We start from the raw sequence: 17,080 nt of genomic DNA on the forward strand, positions 1-17,080 counted from the left end.
CCTTTTTCCCCCCCCCCCCCCGTTCATACAACATGTTGACTAATCAGGTCAGTTATGTGAAATCAAAAGGTGTCTGGCTATTGCTAGTCTCTTCATCCACTTTTGATAAGGTAACTGTTCCTCACAGCACTCTGCACGTCTCTCTTTACAGGTAATCAAGCAGCTGATGAAGAAAGAATACACCCTGGAGTTTTCCCGTGATCGCAAGTCCATGTCCGTCTATTGCACACCTGTCGGTCCCAGCCACAACTCTACTGGCAGCAAGATGTTTGTCAAGGTAATTGGGACAGACTGCCTCGCCCAAAGCGGGAAGCTTCATGAGGGAGTTTGACTATTTTACATACTGAGCAGGGAGGCAAGGAGCTAGCATCCTCCCTGGGACACTATGGTGATGATGTCTGAAGTGTCCCCATCCTGACTGAAAGCTAATATTATAAATGGCAATAACATTCTTCTTTCCATGCCTTTTTATGCAGCTGAAAGCAAGATATGCCCTTTAATATACTCGGAGAGTAGCAATAACGCTCTTCTCTGAGAGAAATTGCAACTTCGTTTCTTTTCAGTACTGGTGTTTCCTAAACAGCTGCTCTTTGTGTGTGTGCGTGCACATATGTTTGGTCTTCAAATGGAGGATACACTACACTGCGAGTTACCGAGATCTTAATGGACTTCAGGGCATCCTTGGGAGCAGAGTGCAGTATCAAAGGACTAGGTTGCTCAAGAGCAAAAAGACACCATTTCAAAAGTTTACTTTCAGTGCAGGAAAGTAGCCTCACTTCCCCTTTTGGTTGCTTGTGGTAGGTTATTTGGCATTCTGGGTTATCAGAGACATTTATTCTCCCACGCTCACCCTTGTAGAAAAATGTGCATCTCATTAACTTCCCTTGGCTCTTTCCCTAGTGGCCTGGAGGCTTGGCGTTATTAGCAAACTGATACGGCTGGGGGTGGAGGAATCGTTGCCGTACTGCAGTAACAGTCCAGCTGAAGTCAGGATGGATTACTACAAGTGTCCCACTGTGGCGGGTGGGGAAAAGCTTCACTGCATCCAAATGTCTTAATGGCAGTCAGCTTGCTGACAGGAAGGAAAGACATGCATTGGCTAAGAAAAGGCAGGTAAAAAATCCCACTATTCCAGTAGTCTCCCAGTGCCTTTGGGGAATACAGGTGCCTACCATTAAGGGCTTCTGGTCTGACCTCACCAGCTGGGATCACAAGGCAACTTTGGTGTAATTATCACCTCTGTTGTTTTCAAGGAAAGCAATTTGTATGCAGACATGGGCTTTCTCTTGTAGCTGGCACTGTCCATGAACTTTCAGTGCACATCACCTCCACTCCTGTACATACCACTTCAGTTGCCTTCCATATTCATTGCCTTTTCCCCTGTTCGCTACTTGACGAATCTAGGCAAAGTCTCCGTGCTGGGAGCAACTGAATGCCTATATCACACAGCTTTGTTCTCAAGCTGCTTTCTACTTCCCTTCATGGATCTCTCTTGATTTGAAAGTAGTTGGCAGCTAATATAGAGAATCTCTATCAGGCTTTGCTGCCTCCAGCTGCAACACCTTGCTGGCTCTCCCCTTCTCTCTGTTAATCTGCCATCTTTCCCAGTCAGTGTACTACCCTGTTATTCCCTTTAAAGTCTTCACACTCTAACAGGTTTAGCCTGACAAATGGCCAAGCAGGAAATGGAGGTCTTGTCTCCCAAGCCAACACTAACAGCTGGGCTTTCCTTCCTTCCTTTTCTTCTGCCCCTTGTCTGTTCCCTCAGCAGGTGTTGGTGAGCCATTGCTATGGCAGCACAGTTTTGTAGGTAGTTTTCCTGGCGGGTCTGGTCCTTGAGTTTTTCAAGTCACCAGGGAAAGCAGGAGGGAGAGAGGTGATTCATGATTGACTTAATCATTAAAGAGTCTTTGAGTGCGAAGTGAGTCGTAGGTGCATCCTCTGTGGATCAGGAGTAAGACTGACGTCATAGCTTATGAAAACGTCAGGATTTCTGTGACACGGTTGCTGGGGGACCATAGGTCTCTACAAACTGGTATCGGAACGGAAGAGGCAACCTGGCCCATTGAGAGGGAGGGTTTGGGTTCTGTGCCCTCCCGCTCTGCCGCAGACCTGTAGTATGAGCTTGGACAAGTAGTAGGATGAGCTTGGACGAGTCAGTTGGTCTCTGCCTCTATAATTTGCCTCTATAATTTATACACAGACACTTGCAAGTAAAGACAGGAACTGTATCTCACTATAAATATAGAAAGCACTATAAATATAGAAAGTACAAGGGGGGGTATGATTTCTATGGAGGCTGCTAGATCCCATGGAAAAAAAATAATATATATATATATATATATATATTTTTTTTTAAGTATTTTCAAATCGCTTTCTCCTTTGCTTGCTTCAGAGTCCTGAGTTTGGGACTCAGCAACAGCAGGTGATTTCCAAAACAGCCTAAGCAGTGCAGAGAGCTCAAAAGAGAAGTTGTCAGTGGGAAGTTTGAATTCTTTATCTGTGACACATCAATGGGGAAAAGAGGTGAACCTTTGAGAAACGAGAAGTGAAGTCAAACTCTCTGTTCTTATAACACCTCTGCAGCCAATGCAGTGGCAGCAGCAGATAAGTTGCCCCGTTGCGTTTACTGGTTGGGCCATGTGGGCCTAGTTGCCATTCAAAAGATCGTTCAACATTTCAGTACATTTTAGAAATGGAATGTAGGCTTTTTTTCTTTAATGCATCCATGGAAGTCAAGCGATGATCTAGGAATATTCTTACTTTGGACTTGTGGAAGATTTCCTCTTGTTCTTCCTACTTGGGGTTCTTTTGGGTACACTCTGTCTTCCTGGTCCATCAGGATCATAAGCATCTTGGTTGTGGCCCTAGGTTTGGCTTTAACCCACAGGGCCTGATGTATGAAAGCGTACTCATTGGGTGGAAAGCAGTGTCATTTTTACAGTACACTTTACTGTAGCTTAAGAGGAACTATGAAGGTCTACCTTACAGTGCTCACTGAAACAAGGGGGAATGGTCACAGGTCCATAACTGACTTAATAGCACAAGTCTCTTAAGAATCCAGTGGAGAGCATCCTCCTTGGTCATTGAGACGCTTGTGAGCACCCAAGTGCCAGGGTCCATATTTCCATCCGCTTCTCAACTTAGTACTATGGTAGGGGTCAAGTGTTTGTGAAGATATGCAAGTGTTAAATGGGGCTGATTTCCCTCCCTGCCCCTTGAAACTGGATTCCTCAGTCCAGTAACCTAAACGGAGTTCATCTTACCAGCCACCCGTTCTCTGTGCACATTCCTCAGGTGCTGAACTGGAAGCATGTAGTGGCCAACTTTTCTTTAAAAACTAGTGGGGTAATGCCACCTAGAGGAAACAGCTGTTAAGAAAACTGAATTGCAAGTGCCAGCACGGTAGGAATAGCTTTAGGAGAGCTATGCTTGGGGGTTTACCACATACAGTAAATGTTTTCCTCTTTCCCAAAACATTCAGTGGTCCAGCGCACACTGTCTGCAGTGAGAACGGTGTGCCATTAATAGCTCAGCTGATTGAAAATTTGCTACAGCTGATTGCTAGGAGAATTTTCACTCAGTAGTGCTTTGCTTAAGACTTGTCATGAAAGGCTCTCTGTAATGAAGACATCCATGTGGGGATTCATTCCTGATTAAACTTTAGTGCAGAGCTGTCCAACTTTTGGCTAGTTGGGCGCTCCATGCTGTGGAGGCCATGCGCGGTGTGGGCAGGTGGGCCCCTTATGGCTCTTCCCCTACCACTTAGGCAGCCAGACTGCTGCCTCCTGGCTGCATGCACCACATGGGCTGTCCCTCCTCCTCCACTGCACGTGCAACACCTGCCTCCCTTCTTCCCACTGCATCCACAGCAGTGACAGCTCAGCACTGCCCTGCCCCACCTCAGCCACATGAACCATGCAGGCAGTCCCCTTGCCCTTTCCCCTTGGGCCATGCACACCACCTGTTGCAGCCAGCCCTCCTTTGCCCCACACTCAGCTTGGGCACTCCAGTCTCCTCCCAGCTGCCAGGGCAGGGGGAGTGGAGGATTCATTCCAGGTGGACAAGAGCTGATGGGCTGCCAGGCAAGAGCCAACGGGCCGCGTACAGCTTGCAGGCCACTAGTTGGACAAGTCCTAGTTTGGTGGATTAAGCTAATTTAGACTGGTGTTTTTCCGGAACAGAAGCACACAGGTCTGCCTGTTCTGTTTTGTCCTCTGAATGAGTTCCTCTGTGTAGACAAACACCCTTCTTCTTCACAGGGAGCCCCTGAAAGTGTGATCGAACGCTGCAGCTATGTCCGCATTGGCACCAACCGGGTTCCTCTCGCACCTTCTACCAAAGAGAAGATATTATCCAGAATCCGGGAATGGGGAACTGGCATTGACACCCTGCGCTGCCTGGCTTTGGCCACCCGGGACAGTCCTATTAAGAAGGAGGATGTGCAGTTGGATGACTCCACCAAATTCATCAATTATGAGGTAAGGGAGGATTAAATGTGACCACGTGAGGTAGGGCCTGGGAAACACGTACTAGGCACCTGCTGGGTTTCCTCTTTCCGGTGTCCTCTCAGAGCAGTTGCTTAGGAAGCAGAGGAAGGAGGGTGTCCAGCCCCATATAAAAGGCTTAACGCCAAGCTTGGGAATCATTTTCTTCATACCGTATGAGATTCACTGTGCTTTCTCATTTACATCCATGTCCCTCCTAAGAACAGACCATGCTGACTGCAACTACATTTTTTTTTTTTTTTTTTCCCTTGCTGAGTCTTAACCCTAATTTCCAAATGCCCCAGTGGAAATTTGATTCCAGACTGCCAGCAATGACAGCATGATGGATATCAGTTGCAATGCTTAGACTTGTGTTCAGCAAAGCACCTAGGCGTGTGCTAAAGTTTCAATAAGCACATGGGCCCTTTGTGCCCCTAGGAGGTGATCAAGTAGCATGGTGAAGAGCACAGCATAGGGACCTGAACAGAGTGCATTAAACCTGGAGTTGGTAGAAACTAGCTGAGCTATGCAGTCAAGGTTTGCACAATGGGTAACAAATCTGGAGTACAACTGAGCTATTTTAAATTAAACACAATACATTTTAGGGTCTGTGTGTGCTTCTGTTGGAGTCAGTAGGAGTTTTCCCATTGATTTTGCTTGTAACGGGATTAGACTGTTAGCAAACCTTACCAGCCTCCTAGACTTAACCTTCTAGGGGGTGAATTAAAGGCAGGAAGAGCAAATAAGGGTTCATTCCCACAGAGAGGAGGGAGCATGTGAAAGTTCATGCGTGTCTGCTTCTCTTGTCCTCAGACTAACCTAACCTTTGTGGGCTGTGTGGGGATGCTGGACCCTCCCCGCAAGGAGGTGTCTTCATCCATTGAGATGTGCAGAAAAGCTGGCATCCGAGTCATCATGATCACAGGGGACAACAAGGGGACAGCTGTGGCCATCTGCCGGAGAATCGGGATCTTCTCAGAGACCGAGGATGTGACTGATAAGGCCTACACTGGAAGAGAGTTTGACGATCTCTCCCCAAAGGCTCAGCGTGAGGCCTGCTATTCAGCTCGCTGCTTTGCTCGAGTTGAACCTGCTCATAAGTCCAAGATAATTGAATACCTGCAGTCTTTTGATGAGATTACAGCTATGGTGAGTCGTACATGGAGTGTCTCATGTGGTCATTTATAGGTGTCATTTAGGAACAGAATGTCATCCCTCTTGACTACAGCAGAGACTGCAAGGTGAAGTGGTCTAGATCATAGTCTGAGCTAGAGGTTTGGAGCAAGGTCCACTAGTTAAGAGCAGGGATTTGGAATTCTGATCTCAGCTCTTCCAAGTCAGGCGTAATCTTGAGTAAAAGGTATTTTCCCACACAAACAAGCTAGGTAATAATAGTTCCCTTCATCATAGAGCTGCCATGAAACTGACTGTGGATAAAGCACTTTGAGAAATGTTTGTTTTGTTTGAAAAGCCGCTGAAGACAGGCCAGCTATATGATTACTATACCGTGGTGCTCAAAAAAGTAATCGTTAGGTGCAAGTCCTGCTGTCAAATACTTATGTGAAAGACCGTCATCCAGATGCAATTCCAATGCAAAATGGACGCTCTTCCTTTTGTCTAAATCTTGATCTCGTGCTTGGGCTGTCTTCTATAAAATGCCTGTCCTTTAATAAAGCACTCTCACTTTGTCTAGACTGGAGATGGAGTCAATGATGCCCCTGCCCTGAAGAAGGCTGAGATTGGAATTGCTATGGGTTCTGGTACAGCTGTGGCCAAGTCAGCGGCAGAGATGGTGCTATCTGATGATAACTTTTCCACCATTGTGTCTGCTGTTGAGGAAGGCAGAGCCATCTACAACAACATGAAGCAATTCATCCGCTACCTTATCTCATCAAATGTTGGCGAGGTTGTTTGGTAAGGCTTGTCCTTCCTTCCCACTTCTCTCTAGGACAATAGAATGAAAAAGGATGGGTAAAAGAGCAGAAGTGTCTTTTCTAATATTCAGAAATCCCCTCAGGTTGAACCTGCTATTGGTATAAATCTGCGTAGCGTCTTGGGAGGCTAGTGGAGCCGCACTAGTAGAGTATGTGACTTCTGTTTCAATTAGCTTGCATTGATATTTTCATTCATGGTTTTACACACCCCCCCAACCCTGGCTGCCAGCCAGCATTTGCTTCACCACGGTATCTGAGCTCATAAGTTACAGTAATTTCTATTTGACTACACTACAGGGAGACTTATGACATGTTTATGGTTAAATTCAGTACCACGGTATGGTCAGCATGCTGGTCTTTAAATGACAGGTTGCCTTTATTTTGCTCTGAGCACATCATTACGCAGCTCCAGTGATGCTATGTCTGATGCAGCAAGACTCCATTATAACACTTGCAGGTGCACCCACTGCAAATAGTTTCCTGACAAAGGGCCTTTTCAACAAATTGTTATGTTTTGCAGCAGTCTTGACCCGCTTCCTCTGATATTCATTTTGGGAATCCCTCATGCTAGAGAATTCAGCAGGATCATTTCAGCTGCTGACTAGAAAAAAACACCGCAGCTGATTTACCATGCAAGGAGCTGTATATGAAGTTGAGTCCCCACCACCAAAGTGGGCTTAAACTGCAAAGTTCAAGCGTGGGTTTTAGTCTTTCCGAGGGTAAAACCAAATCTCTTGGATCCTGCAAAATCCAAACCTGGATTTGGATTTGAAACTGTGCCAATTCTTAGGGGCATTTACACCCTGGGATTTGGTTTGCATTCATCTGTAGTTGTACCAGGTGCATTCCCATGTCTCCATAGGATGCAGATAACCAGCCATGTCTATGTGTCTTTCAATTGAAGCATCTTCCTGACTGCTATCCTGGGATTGCCTGAAGCTCTGATCCCAGTCCAGCTGTTGTGGGTGAACCTGGTGACTGATGGGCTCCCTGCCACTGCTCTGGGATTCAACCCCCCTGACCTAGACATCATGGATAAACTTCCCCGCAACCCCAGGGAGCCTCTCATCAGTGGCTGGCTTTTCTTCCGCTACCTTGCCATCGGAGGTGAGAGGCCGTGGCTGCAGATAGTGCTGTGAATGGCTTCAGCTTGCGTAAAGTCACTGCAAACCTGCTTATATCAGGAGTGTGGTCTTCACTGAAATCACTGGAACAGGCAGTGGAAGATAGTCCTGTTGCCAGTTCAGAGAGGTGTAATACCCAAAGCAAATCTATTCCTTACTTAAGACTGGAGCTTTCAGACAACAGAGGCAGCTCCCCAAAGGGTCATTCCCTGCCAAGACCCAGTGCAGGAAAAGGGTATATTAATCCCAGTCTGCTCTTTCTGGACATCGAGCCAAAACTGTGGTATATAATTTACACTGAACTTTACTTCTTGTAGCCTAAGATACTGCTGCTTTGACAGCAGAAGTTTCATTCTCTGATGAATGATCAGTGTGACTAAATTATTAGCAAAGCTAACCGCACTTTATCATGCATCAGCAGATGCATGACAGATAAAACCAAGGAGGCGATACTTCCCCTCTGGCATTGGTCAGACCACAGTTGGAGTGCTGCGTCCAGTTTTGGCCGCCGTACTTTTCAAAGGATGTAGATAACCTCGAAGGTCCGGAGGAGGTGGCCCCCTCATATGGTTAAGGGTTTGCAAGTCTCTCCAAGGAGAGACTGAAGGCCCTGGACCTCTTCAGCCTCTGCAAGAGAAGGCTGAGAGGTGATCTTGTGGCCGCCTACAAATTCACTGGGGGGGCATGGCAAGGGATCAGAGATGCTTTGCTCACCAGGGCGCCTCTTGGGGTAACAAGGAACAGTGGTCACAAACTGACAGATAGCAGATTTAGGCTAGATATCAGGAAAAGCTTCTTCACGTTAAGGGTGGCCAAAATTTGGAGTGGACTGCCAAGGGAGATGGTGCTCTCCCTTACCTTGGGGGTCTTTAAGAGAAGGCTGGATAGGCATCTGGCTGGGGTGATCTGACCCCAACACTTTCGTGCCCAGGCAGGGAGTCGGGCTCGATCTGTTGAGGTCCCTGCCAACCCTAACATGTATGAATCTGAGAGACATTACTTTGGGATAAAACCACTGGTGCTTGCTCTCCTTGGAAAAAGAGCAGAACCCTCTGCATTGTGCTAGTGAACAGCACAGTGAATGGGGAAGCATATGATAAATCCAGTGCTTTATAGCTTCACAACTGGCTTTCTCTTTGGTTGCAGTATATGTTGGCCTGGCAACAGTGGGGGCAGCTACCTGGTGGTTTCTGTATGATGCTGAAGGGCCACAAGTTACCTTCTACCAGCTGGTATGTCATGGGTGAGGAGGGTGAAGAAGGGGAAGGGTTTGTTTTTTTTTAATTGTTCTAAACGCACTTCTGTTTAGATCTCACTGAGCCCACAGCCTTCAAAGGAGAAAAGACCTTTGAAGGTCCAACCTTCCCGTCTTTTTTTTTTTCCTTCAGGTTTAAAGCTTTATTAGAAAATGCTAAAAATTGTAGTTGTTTTTGGCTTTGGAGAACTGAAAGAGAATATAGGACCTTGTGCATTGCAGCTACGTGGATACATAGTTGGTACATGTTGATGCAATCTAAAACACACAGTTTAGTCATGCAGCAAACAGTAGCCCAAGGTAAAAGGGATAAAAAGCTCCAATGCTATGATAGGAAGAGTGGTAAGACTGTGCACATGATAACTACATTGGTAGAGTTGTAAGGTGGCAAGACATTTTTTAGACAGTGGTTTTAGCATGCAGCATACAATACCTGGCATAGGGAGTATTCAAAGTTGTACAATTGCTGGTGTTGGGAATATTAATTTTGAAACATTCTCAAAACACTGGTGAACGGTGTATTAAAATAAATGTCTCCTTCCGAGAGACATTCCCCGCTTCCCTTGTATTGGCTGATCAGCACTGAGGGCTGTACCCAAACATGTAAGGCTAAAAACAGAGGTCATTTAATCTAGGGCTGATTGTCCCGGGCTTTGACCCAGTCAAAACAGGGAGAGGACAGTCATTTACACACACACTGTTCAAATGGCAATTAACTCAGATTACCCACTATAGTTTCCCCAGCAAGGCGTTTAATTCAGGTACTTCACAGGGACTAACATGGGACAGTACTGTTGGCAGTCTGTAGGATCCCAGGAGAAATCTCTCTTTAATCTAAGAGGTATCTCTAATTACTTGTGTGTTCTCCAGGTGGGAAGCCCACTGATGTGCTCTCCGTCCACATCGCTGGGGTAGCCCTAAGATAGATTCTAGTGAAGGCAGCAAGAATTGAAGTTAGCTCATGTAATCCCTGTCACTCTTGTTAGGTGGAGAGAGGTAAAACTTTCCTTGCAGAGAAGATATTTTAAGCCCCTTTAAGTAAATCGGTTATTACCCTGTATGTGGAAGATGTTAAAGAGATTCCCTCACCAGATCCACTCCTCTCTAGGGACAAGTCAGTGGAGCTGACACAAACTGAGGTTACAGCAGATGGGGGTCATAGAGGAAATCGGATAAACTAAACACCAGCAAATCACTAGGACCCAATGGCATTCACTTAAGGTCCTGAAGGAGCTCAGATTGGAAGCTGATGAGCTCTTAACTGCAGCATGCAACCTATCACTAAAAACAGCCACGGTAGCAGAGGACTGGAGGGTTGCCAATGTGACTACAATATTTAAAAAAAAAAGGCTCTAGAGGGGACACGGGGAGCTATAGGCCAGTGAGCCCAACTTCAGTTCCTGGAAAATTAGTAGAAATAATAGTAACAATAATCATTTGTTCAGCACATGAACGTGACTTGCTGGGGAGGAGTCCAAAGGAAATCATGCCTACTAGAGTTGTTTGAGGGTGTCGATAAGCAGGTGGATCCGAGTGATCCAACTGACAAGGTATATTTGGACTTCCAAAAAATCTTTGATACAGTCCCCCATCAGAGGCTCTTAACTAAGTTGGGTAGTCACAGGATTGCAAGGAACGTACACTTATGGATTAGAAATTGGCTTAAAATAGAAAACGAAGAGTGAGTATAAATGGTCAGTTTTCAGGACGGAAAGAAGTAAACAGTAGGGTCCTCCAGGGATCTGTTTTGGGGCCAGTGCTATTTCACATGTTCATAAATGATCTGGAAAAGACGGGGAGTAGATGACAAAATTATTCAAAGTGGTAAAGACCAAGGCAGACTGAGGAACTGCGGAAGGTCTGGCACAACTGAGCGAATGGGCAACTAAACAACAGGTGAACTTGAATGTAGATAAGTGTAAAGTGATGCACCTGGGCAAAAATAACCCGAACTATTCCTGTACTGTGACGGGCTCTGCATTAGCTGTTATCACAGAGGAAAGAGATTTGAGAATTGTCAGTATAATAATTGCAGAAGGCACAGAGACGGGCAAAGGATGATTAGTGTTATGGAGGGGCTTCCATATGAGGAGAGACTAAAGAGGCTAGGCCTATTCAGGTTAGAAAAGGGAGACTTTAGGGGCGGGGTGAACGTGATACAGGTTTACAAGATACTAAACGGTGCAGAGGAAGTAAATAGGGCTTTACTATTCACTCTCTCTTACAATACAAAAACTAGGGGTCACACAATGAAATTAGTAGGTAGTAAGTTTAACACTGACAAAAGGGAAGTTCCTGTTTGCACAGCATGCAATTAAAGTGTGGAACTCATTGCCACCAGATGTGGAACCTGACATTTAGCCAGATTCAACAATTCTTGGAGGAAAGAGGTGTCTGTAGCCATTGAGCTCAAGAGTTAGGGATACAGCCTCTGAATTAAAACTTCCTAGACCTTAAATGTTGGATGCTGCAAGTAAGGGAGGATCCCTGGAAAGAAACCCTGGCCATGCCCAGTTCACTGTCCCTTTCAGCTTCTGCTTTCTGCCACTGTGACTCCCATCTTACATCGGTAAGATGGACCTATGGTCTGACCCAGTAAATGGCCATTCTTATGTATTTAGTGCATCTAGTGCCAGAGTAACTACTGTGGAGACTGATGACTATCATATTCGTTGCATCAGCATTTAAAATTCTAACCAAGACCAAGGCCCTGCTGTGCCAGGTGCTGTACTAAATCATGGGAGGAGACAGTCCTGGCCTCAAAGCAGGTACTCTTAAAACAAGCAAGACCTACCAAAGGCAGGAAGGGAAGGAGCAGGACAGAGAGGAGATTAGCTTGCTCAGCGGGTCAGAAATAGAGCCCTCGTCTCTTGGCTTTGGATCCATAAGACTAGCAAAGATTTCTGTAGATGAGTTGGAATTTAGTTTTCTGCAGACTCCCTTAATTCTCTTCTGTAAGCTGAGTTTGTGTTTATCTTGCCCTTGCTGCCCATGCTGTGGCTTTCAACAAGTCTGTGGTTAACACTATTTGCTGCGGTAAATATATATATTTTTTTAATAGAGACGCGTGTCCACTTGGAACTGAATTGAAACCACTCATTAATTTCCCGTAGACAACCTAGCTGCTATTACGTGATCTGTACTGTCATAGGCTGGAGTCAGAGCAGAAGATGATTTGCTCCAGGTGCTAATTGGTCCCCCTGATCCAAGGAATGGTTAATGGATCCCCTGATAGTTGAGTCGTTCCCTCGGGGACCTGATATTTTTGCCCGTTTCATGACTTTCCTGCAGCTACCGGGGGAGTGAATTTTCTCTACAAGGTAACCATTTACTTGGTGTTTCTTATGCCAACAGAGAAACTTCATGAGGTGCACAGAAGACAACCCCATCTTCGAAGGATTTGACTGTGAAATCTTTGAGTCTCATTACCCAACCACTATGGCACTGTCGGTGCTAGTGACAATTGAGATGTGCAATGCTCTGAACAGGTGTGGTATGTTCAGGAATGTCAGATCTTGATGCAAAGCCATCCACGCCAACTGTGTTGTTCTCTGCAGAAATAGCGGTGTGAATGCATTTAGTTCTCTAAGATCCAGTTTAGCAATTTGGCAGTATCTGGGCCCATTTGAGCTGGGTGTTCAAGTTCAAAGCTAATTCAGGCCTAAGGTCCTGGCTTAGATCAGAGGATACTGAAATTTCAATCAGCATATAGGTCCCCTGGTAGCTTAGGGGCTAAACGAGATGGGATCAGAGCTTTGTATTGGAGGTCCTTGGATTATCCCTGTAAGGCGCATTTTGATTTTGTACTTGCAACTGTCCAATAAGATTGGGAATTCACTGAAAAAAGTGTGATATCAGCCATGCCACAGTGAATCCACTGAAGTATTTATATATTTCACTTGAAAGTCTTTTATTTCTACTGACTAGAAGAGCTGAAGGGTATATTGATTGAACCAAGGTACCCTTGTAAGGATTAAGGGTATTTCACAGTTTCTTTGAGCCAACACCTTCCTCTTTGCTTTCATAGTGTGTCTGAAAACCAGTCGTTGCTGAGGATGCCGCCATGGCTGAACCTCTGGCTTCTCGGGGCTATAATCATGTCCATGGCACTGCACTTCTTGATTCTTTATGTGAAGCCTATGCCTGTAAGTGATACCACTGGCCCAGTGCATGGGGTCATGGGGTTGTGCTTTTGATAGCACCATTCCAGGGGCCATCTTTTGGTTTTGTGCGTTTCAGGGAGACTTCCCCAAAGACAGAACTTTTGGGGGTTGTTTTGCTAGGATATGGGACTGAAAGTGAGGTGATCAGGAGAATGGGGTTCTCTCCCTGGCATTGTCATGGGATTGCTATGGGCAGGTCGCCACCCCTGTTTTTTGCCTCATTTTTCCCCATATGGAAAGTGGGCATAATTGTATCACCTGTCCTTTGCAGAGTTCCATAGTGTTCTCATTGTGACCAGGATGGAGGCCTCATCTTCTACACAATCCAGAATGGTCTTGGCTGTGTGCTCAAGATATTCCTTGTCCCGGTGATTGGCTGTATATAACCAGAAAATGAGTCTTATGTTCTGAGCTCTGTCTCTCTCTTGTGTTTTAATTTATGACCTTCTCTTACCTTGCAGCTAATCTTCCAGGTAACCCCCCTGAGCTGGCCACAGTGGGTGGTTGTACTGAAAATTTCCTTGCCTGTTATCCTGCTTGATGAAGGACTCAAATATCTTTCCCGCAACCATCTAGAAGGTGAGTGCTGTCCAAATAACAGATGCTCCCATTCCTTATCTGCTACACGGTGCTTGCTTTGTGCTTTCAGGGCCATCTCATTGATCACTTCTGCTGATACTGCTCATGCTTGCTTTTCCCCAGGGTGGCCTGTTACAAGGGACTCTTTCCTTATCTTTTTACCTAATCTCTAAGACCAGACACAAGGGTTGATGCAAAAATATTGTTGTCCAGTACTGACTTACAGTCCACTGGAACAACTTACCCATGTTGTTTTCCAACTGCCCACTGCCTTCCTTAAGGACCTGCACCAACTCCGTAATAAACCTTCTTGGTAATGTTACTGGAAAGTGGATTCTTCAAAAATCTGTTTCTTCCAAGCATCCTTCCCATGTTCTTCTCCTGAGCCTTTGTCCCCAGAAGGGTGTTTTCTCTTATGCTTGCCATTTCTGTTTTAGGATCAAAACCCCCAAGAGGTGCCGAGTATATGAAATGTTGCTTAACTTCAGTGACTGTTGCAAGTGCTTAACCATTTTCAGACTTTCTCTCACGTTGGAAACGGGAAATGTGTTTATCAGAGGTGTCCAGTTCTGTGCTACAGGCACCAGTAGAAGGGTTCCCACTGGTGTCAGCGCCGGCAGGTTTGGTCCCTGTCCTGTAAAGTACTGCAGACATTTAGAGACCTCTAGGAGCGATGGTGAATAATCTACTGTTGCCTACTTTTTGCAGTGAAGCATTTCAGTGAGTGACCTGAATGTGCTAAGTTAAACCTTTTTTTGCTTTTCCCCTTATCAAATGTTGTAGCCTTTGAGTGTGTCAGCCAAGTCACCTTCCAAACTCAGTCCTGCTGCTTTCCTGATATCATCCTGAGTGCACTGTGGTGCATGTCCCTTAATTAGCTCACTCATTCTCCAGGACTGTGTTCGAAAGCAAGATCTGGGCTCTGATGTTGACGTGATTAGAAGTTCGGCAGAAGATTGGATATTGCCTTTTAGAGTGTGTACCCACCCCCATCTGTACAGGCAAAAAGGAGAGATCCAGGAAGACTCCAGACCCATTCAGGCTCCCTGTCAGTTCCTGTGATGGGAGGAGGTTCAACTTATTCTTTTCAGAAGAGAAAAGTGTTTGGATAATGAGCCCCAAGAGGCCTGGACGTTGCTTTTTTTTGATCATGGGTGACTCATGGATGATCTGGCACAGCAGTTTAACTCTGTTCTTACTTCACCCCCAGTAGATAGTTTGATCACATGAGCAAGGATTCCACTGCACGCATGTGTATCTAGCCTGCTTATTTTTGCAGTAGCTCTCCCATTTCATGGTTGAGGACTGTTCTCATTTGCCCTGCTGAGAAGAGATTCTTTGGGAGAGGAACAGGGGATGCTTTGGCCATGGGTCTGGACAAGAATAAGATTGTGGAGAGAACTTTTTTGCATACTCTTGGCTGATGCGCAGCATACTTGATTTTTTTTTTTAGTGGTGCTTTGCATCTTCAGTGTCACCAGTTATACAGGTGTCACTGTAGCCTACAGAACTCTTAATTATGAGGGATGATGGAAACAGCTCACCTTTGCTCCAGAGTACAGGCTGAGTTTGCAGGCTGGTCTCTTTGTGTTTGCATACAAGCTAATCATGTTTTTATATGGAAATGTTGAAAGGGGAGTCCATAATACTATTTTTGGAGTTGCTTTTTAGGGCAGAAATACACTCCAAAAATGCGAAGAGTATTACTCCCCTGAGCAAGAAATCTCTGTACCTATCTATGGTATTAAATAGAGATGCATTCCCTTTTTGTTGTGGATTATTTTGTGACTGTCAGATTGGTTGGCTTCTGCCTGTGGGCTAGTGATTCATAACTAGTAAATTATTCAAGTTGCCCACTATTAGGAAATAAAGATAGGTGGGGCCCTTTTTAATAAGCAAGAGGAGAATGCCTTTTTCTTGGTTGACCGTGACATTTTTCTGCAAGTCAGTCAGATTCTTGATTTTTATTTTTCCTTGTTTTACTCTCGATTCCCAAAACCATAATGGAACAATAGCCTTATGGTCCAGGCCCAGAACTAGGATTTAAGAGAAGTTGAATGCTCAGTTCTGCCATACCTTGTTGTGTAATCCTTGACCAAGTCACTTTAATATTTATAGACAACACTTGACAATCTGTAAAATGGGGTAATTCTTTCTCTTCTATTTCTTGTTTTTGTCTATTCAGATTGAAAGCTCATTGGGGCAAGACCTTTCTTTTTATTCTGTGCATGTAGGGTCCTGAGTGTTACGGTGCTCTTGCTGCTACTGCAATAGAAACCACAATTCTGAACTAGTGCAATCACGTCCCTGGATATTTGTTGCTGCTGGGTCCTATCTGCCATGCTGCCAACCCATCTGTTCCATTTCATACCTTTCACCCACACCGTTACAGTGCTGCATCACGCTAATGCTGATTTTCTGTGATTTTTGCCTCATGTCTCGTGACAGCAAGGGGTTCTGACACCACTATTTAATCACGGCAAGAGACCGCAATCATACCAGGCTCTGCTTGAATTGTCACTTTTTTAAAGAAAAGAATCCTTTGCTTGTTCAATCAAATTCCTCTGAATATTATTGAAAAATATCCCTTAAATCTGGCATTGTCGTTTTTCACCAGGAATTCTCAAGACAGTCAGAAACATGTGGAATGGGGAGCACCAGCTGAAAGCCTGCAGGACTCCAGATCACACAGGGTTGGCTCTCTCTCTTGTGTGTATTGTCCCTGTCAATCACGTTCCTGTCCCATTGCCAAACTCGCTGCGTCCTGTGGTAACCCAGCTGTGTAGCCCCTGGGTGGATTGTCTGAACAGCTCTTGGGCATATGTTCTGGCAGATGTCCAGCAGTGAAGTCTGTGGTCATGACTTGCAGCTGCAGGACCGCACAGTCCAGTGGCATTGCTGGTTTTGGTGTGAATGGTTGTGTCATCAGTGAAAAAGGGTATATCTATGTAAGGAGTGTGCTGACAATGGTACTCTCACAGCATTAAAATGTATGGCACGCTAAGGATGAGACAGTGGAAATCGTCTTAGTTCCATTAGAGCCATTTTATATCCACTCAAGGTCAGAATTTTTTGGAAGGCTCAGCAGCTTCATCTGGGGCCACATTGCAGAAGAAGTCAAGACCATCCGTTATTCACTGGGAGGAGAGCTCTCTACTAGATCTCTTAGCTGTGTGTTGAGCAGCTGAAGTTCCAGCCCTTGGGTTTTTTGTTTTGTGTGTTTTTTTAATTCCACGTACATCGGGCTGGGGATGGGAAGTCAGCCCAGCTATAGTCGGGCTGGGGAGGGGAACTGAGCAGTTCCCTTCCCCAGTCCCAGGCAGCAGCACTGGCTTCCCTCCCTCATCTGGCAGGCAGATCCCGCAGCCCCCATCTGCCTGCCAGATGAGAGAGGCTGTTTCGAGCTTCCCCATTATAGCTAATGGGCGAAACGTCGAAACAGCCTCACCGTTTCGACGAAGCAAAGCACAACAGCTTTTTCGAATTGAAATGAAATTCAAAATGAAACGCTGTTCCGTCGAAACCTCAAAACTCAAGT

General features: G+C 45.5%; 1 protein-coding gene across 3 annotated transcripts in view; it reads left to right on the forward strand.

Moving 5' to 3' along the window:
• The window catches only part of ATP2A3 (ATPase sarcoplasmic/endoplasmic reticulum Ca2+ transporting 3), a 124,699-nt gene that overhangs the window by 94,039 nt on the left and 13,580 nt on the right, over positions 1 to 17,080 (forward strand). The window contains exons 12-21 of one of the 3 annotated variants that reach the window (XM_019511428.1): positions 152 to 277; positions 4,263 to 4,481; positions 5,301 to 5,636; positions 6,181 to 6,401; positions 7,326 to 7,528; positions 8,692 to 8,777; positions 12,155 to 12,288; positions 12,828 to 12,945; positions 13,425 to 13,542; positions 16,160 to 16,235. In XM_019511428.1, the coding sequence (XP_019366973.1) occupies positions 152 to 277; positions 4,263 to 4,481; positions 5,301 to 5,636; positions 6,181 to 6,401; positions 7,326 to 7,528; positions 8,692 to 8,777; positions 12,155 to 12,288; positions 12,828 to 12,945; positions 13,425 to 13,542; positions 16,160 to 16,235 (1,637 nt within the window). Of the gene's footprint in view, positions 1 to 151; positions 278 to 4,262; positions 4,482 to 5,300; positions 5,637 to 6,180; positions 6,402 to 7,325; positions 7,529 to 8,691; positions 8,778 to 12,154; positions 12,289 to 12,827; positions 12,946 to 13,424; positions 13,543 to 16,159; positions 16,252 to 17,080 lie in introns of all 3 variants that reach the window. The other 2 variants (XM_019511426.1, XM_019511427.1) reach the window with 2 other exon arrangements.

Source organism: Gavialis gangeticus, unplaced genomic scaffold, assembly GCF_001723915.1.
Source record: "Gavialis gangeticus isolate Ggan-Ray unplaced genomic scaffold, GavGan_comp1, whole genome shotgun sequence".
Classification (NCBI taxonomy): domain Eukaryota; kingdom Metazoa; phylum Chordata; order Crocodylia; family Gavialidae; genus Gavialis; species Gavialis gangeticus.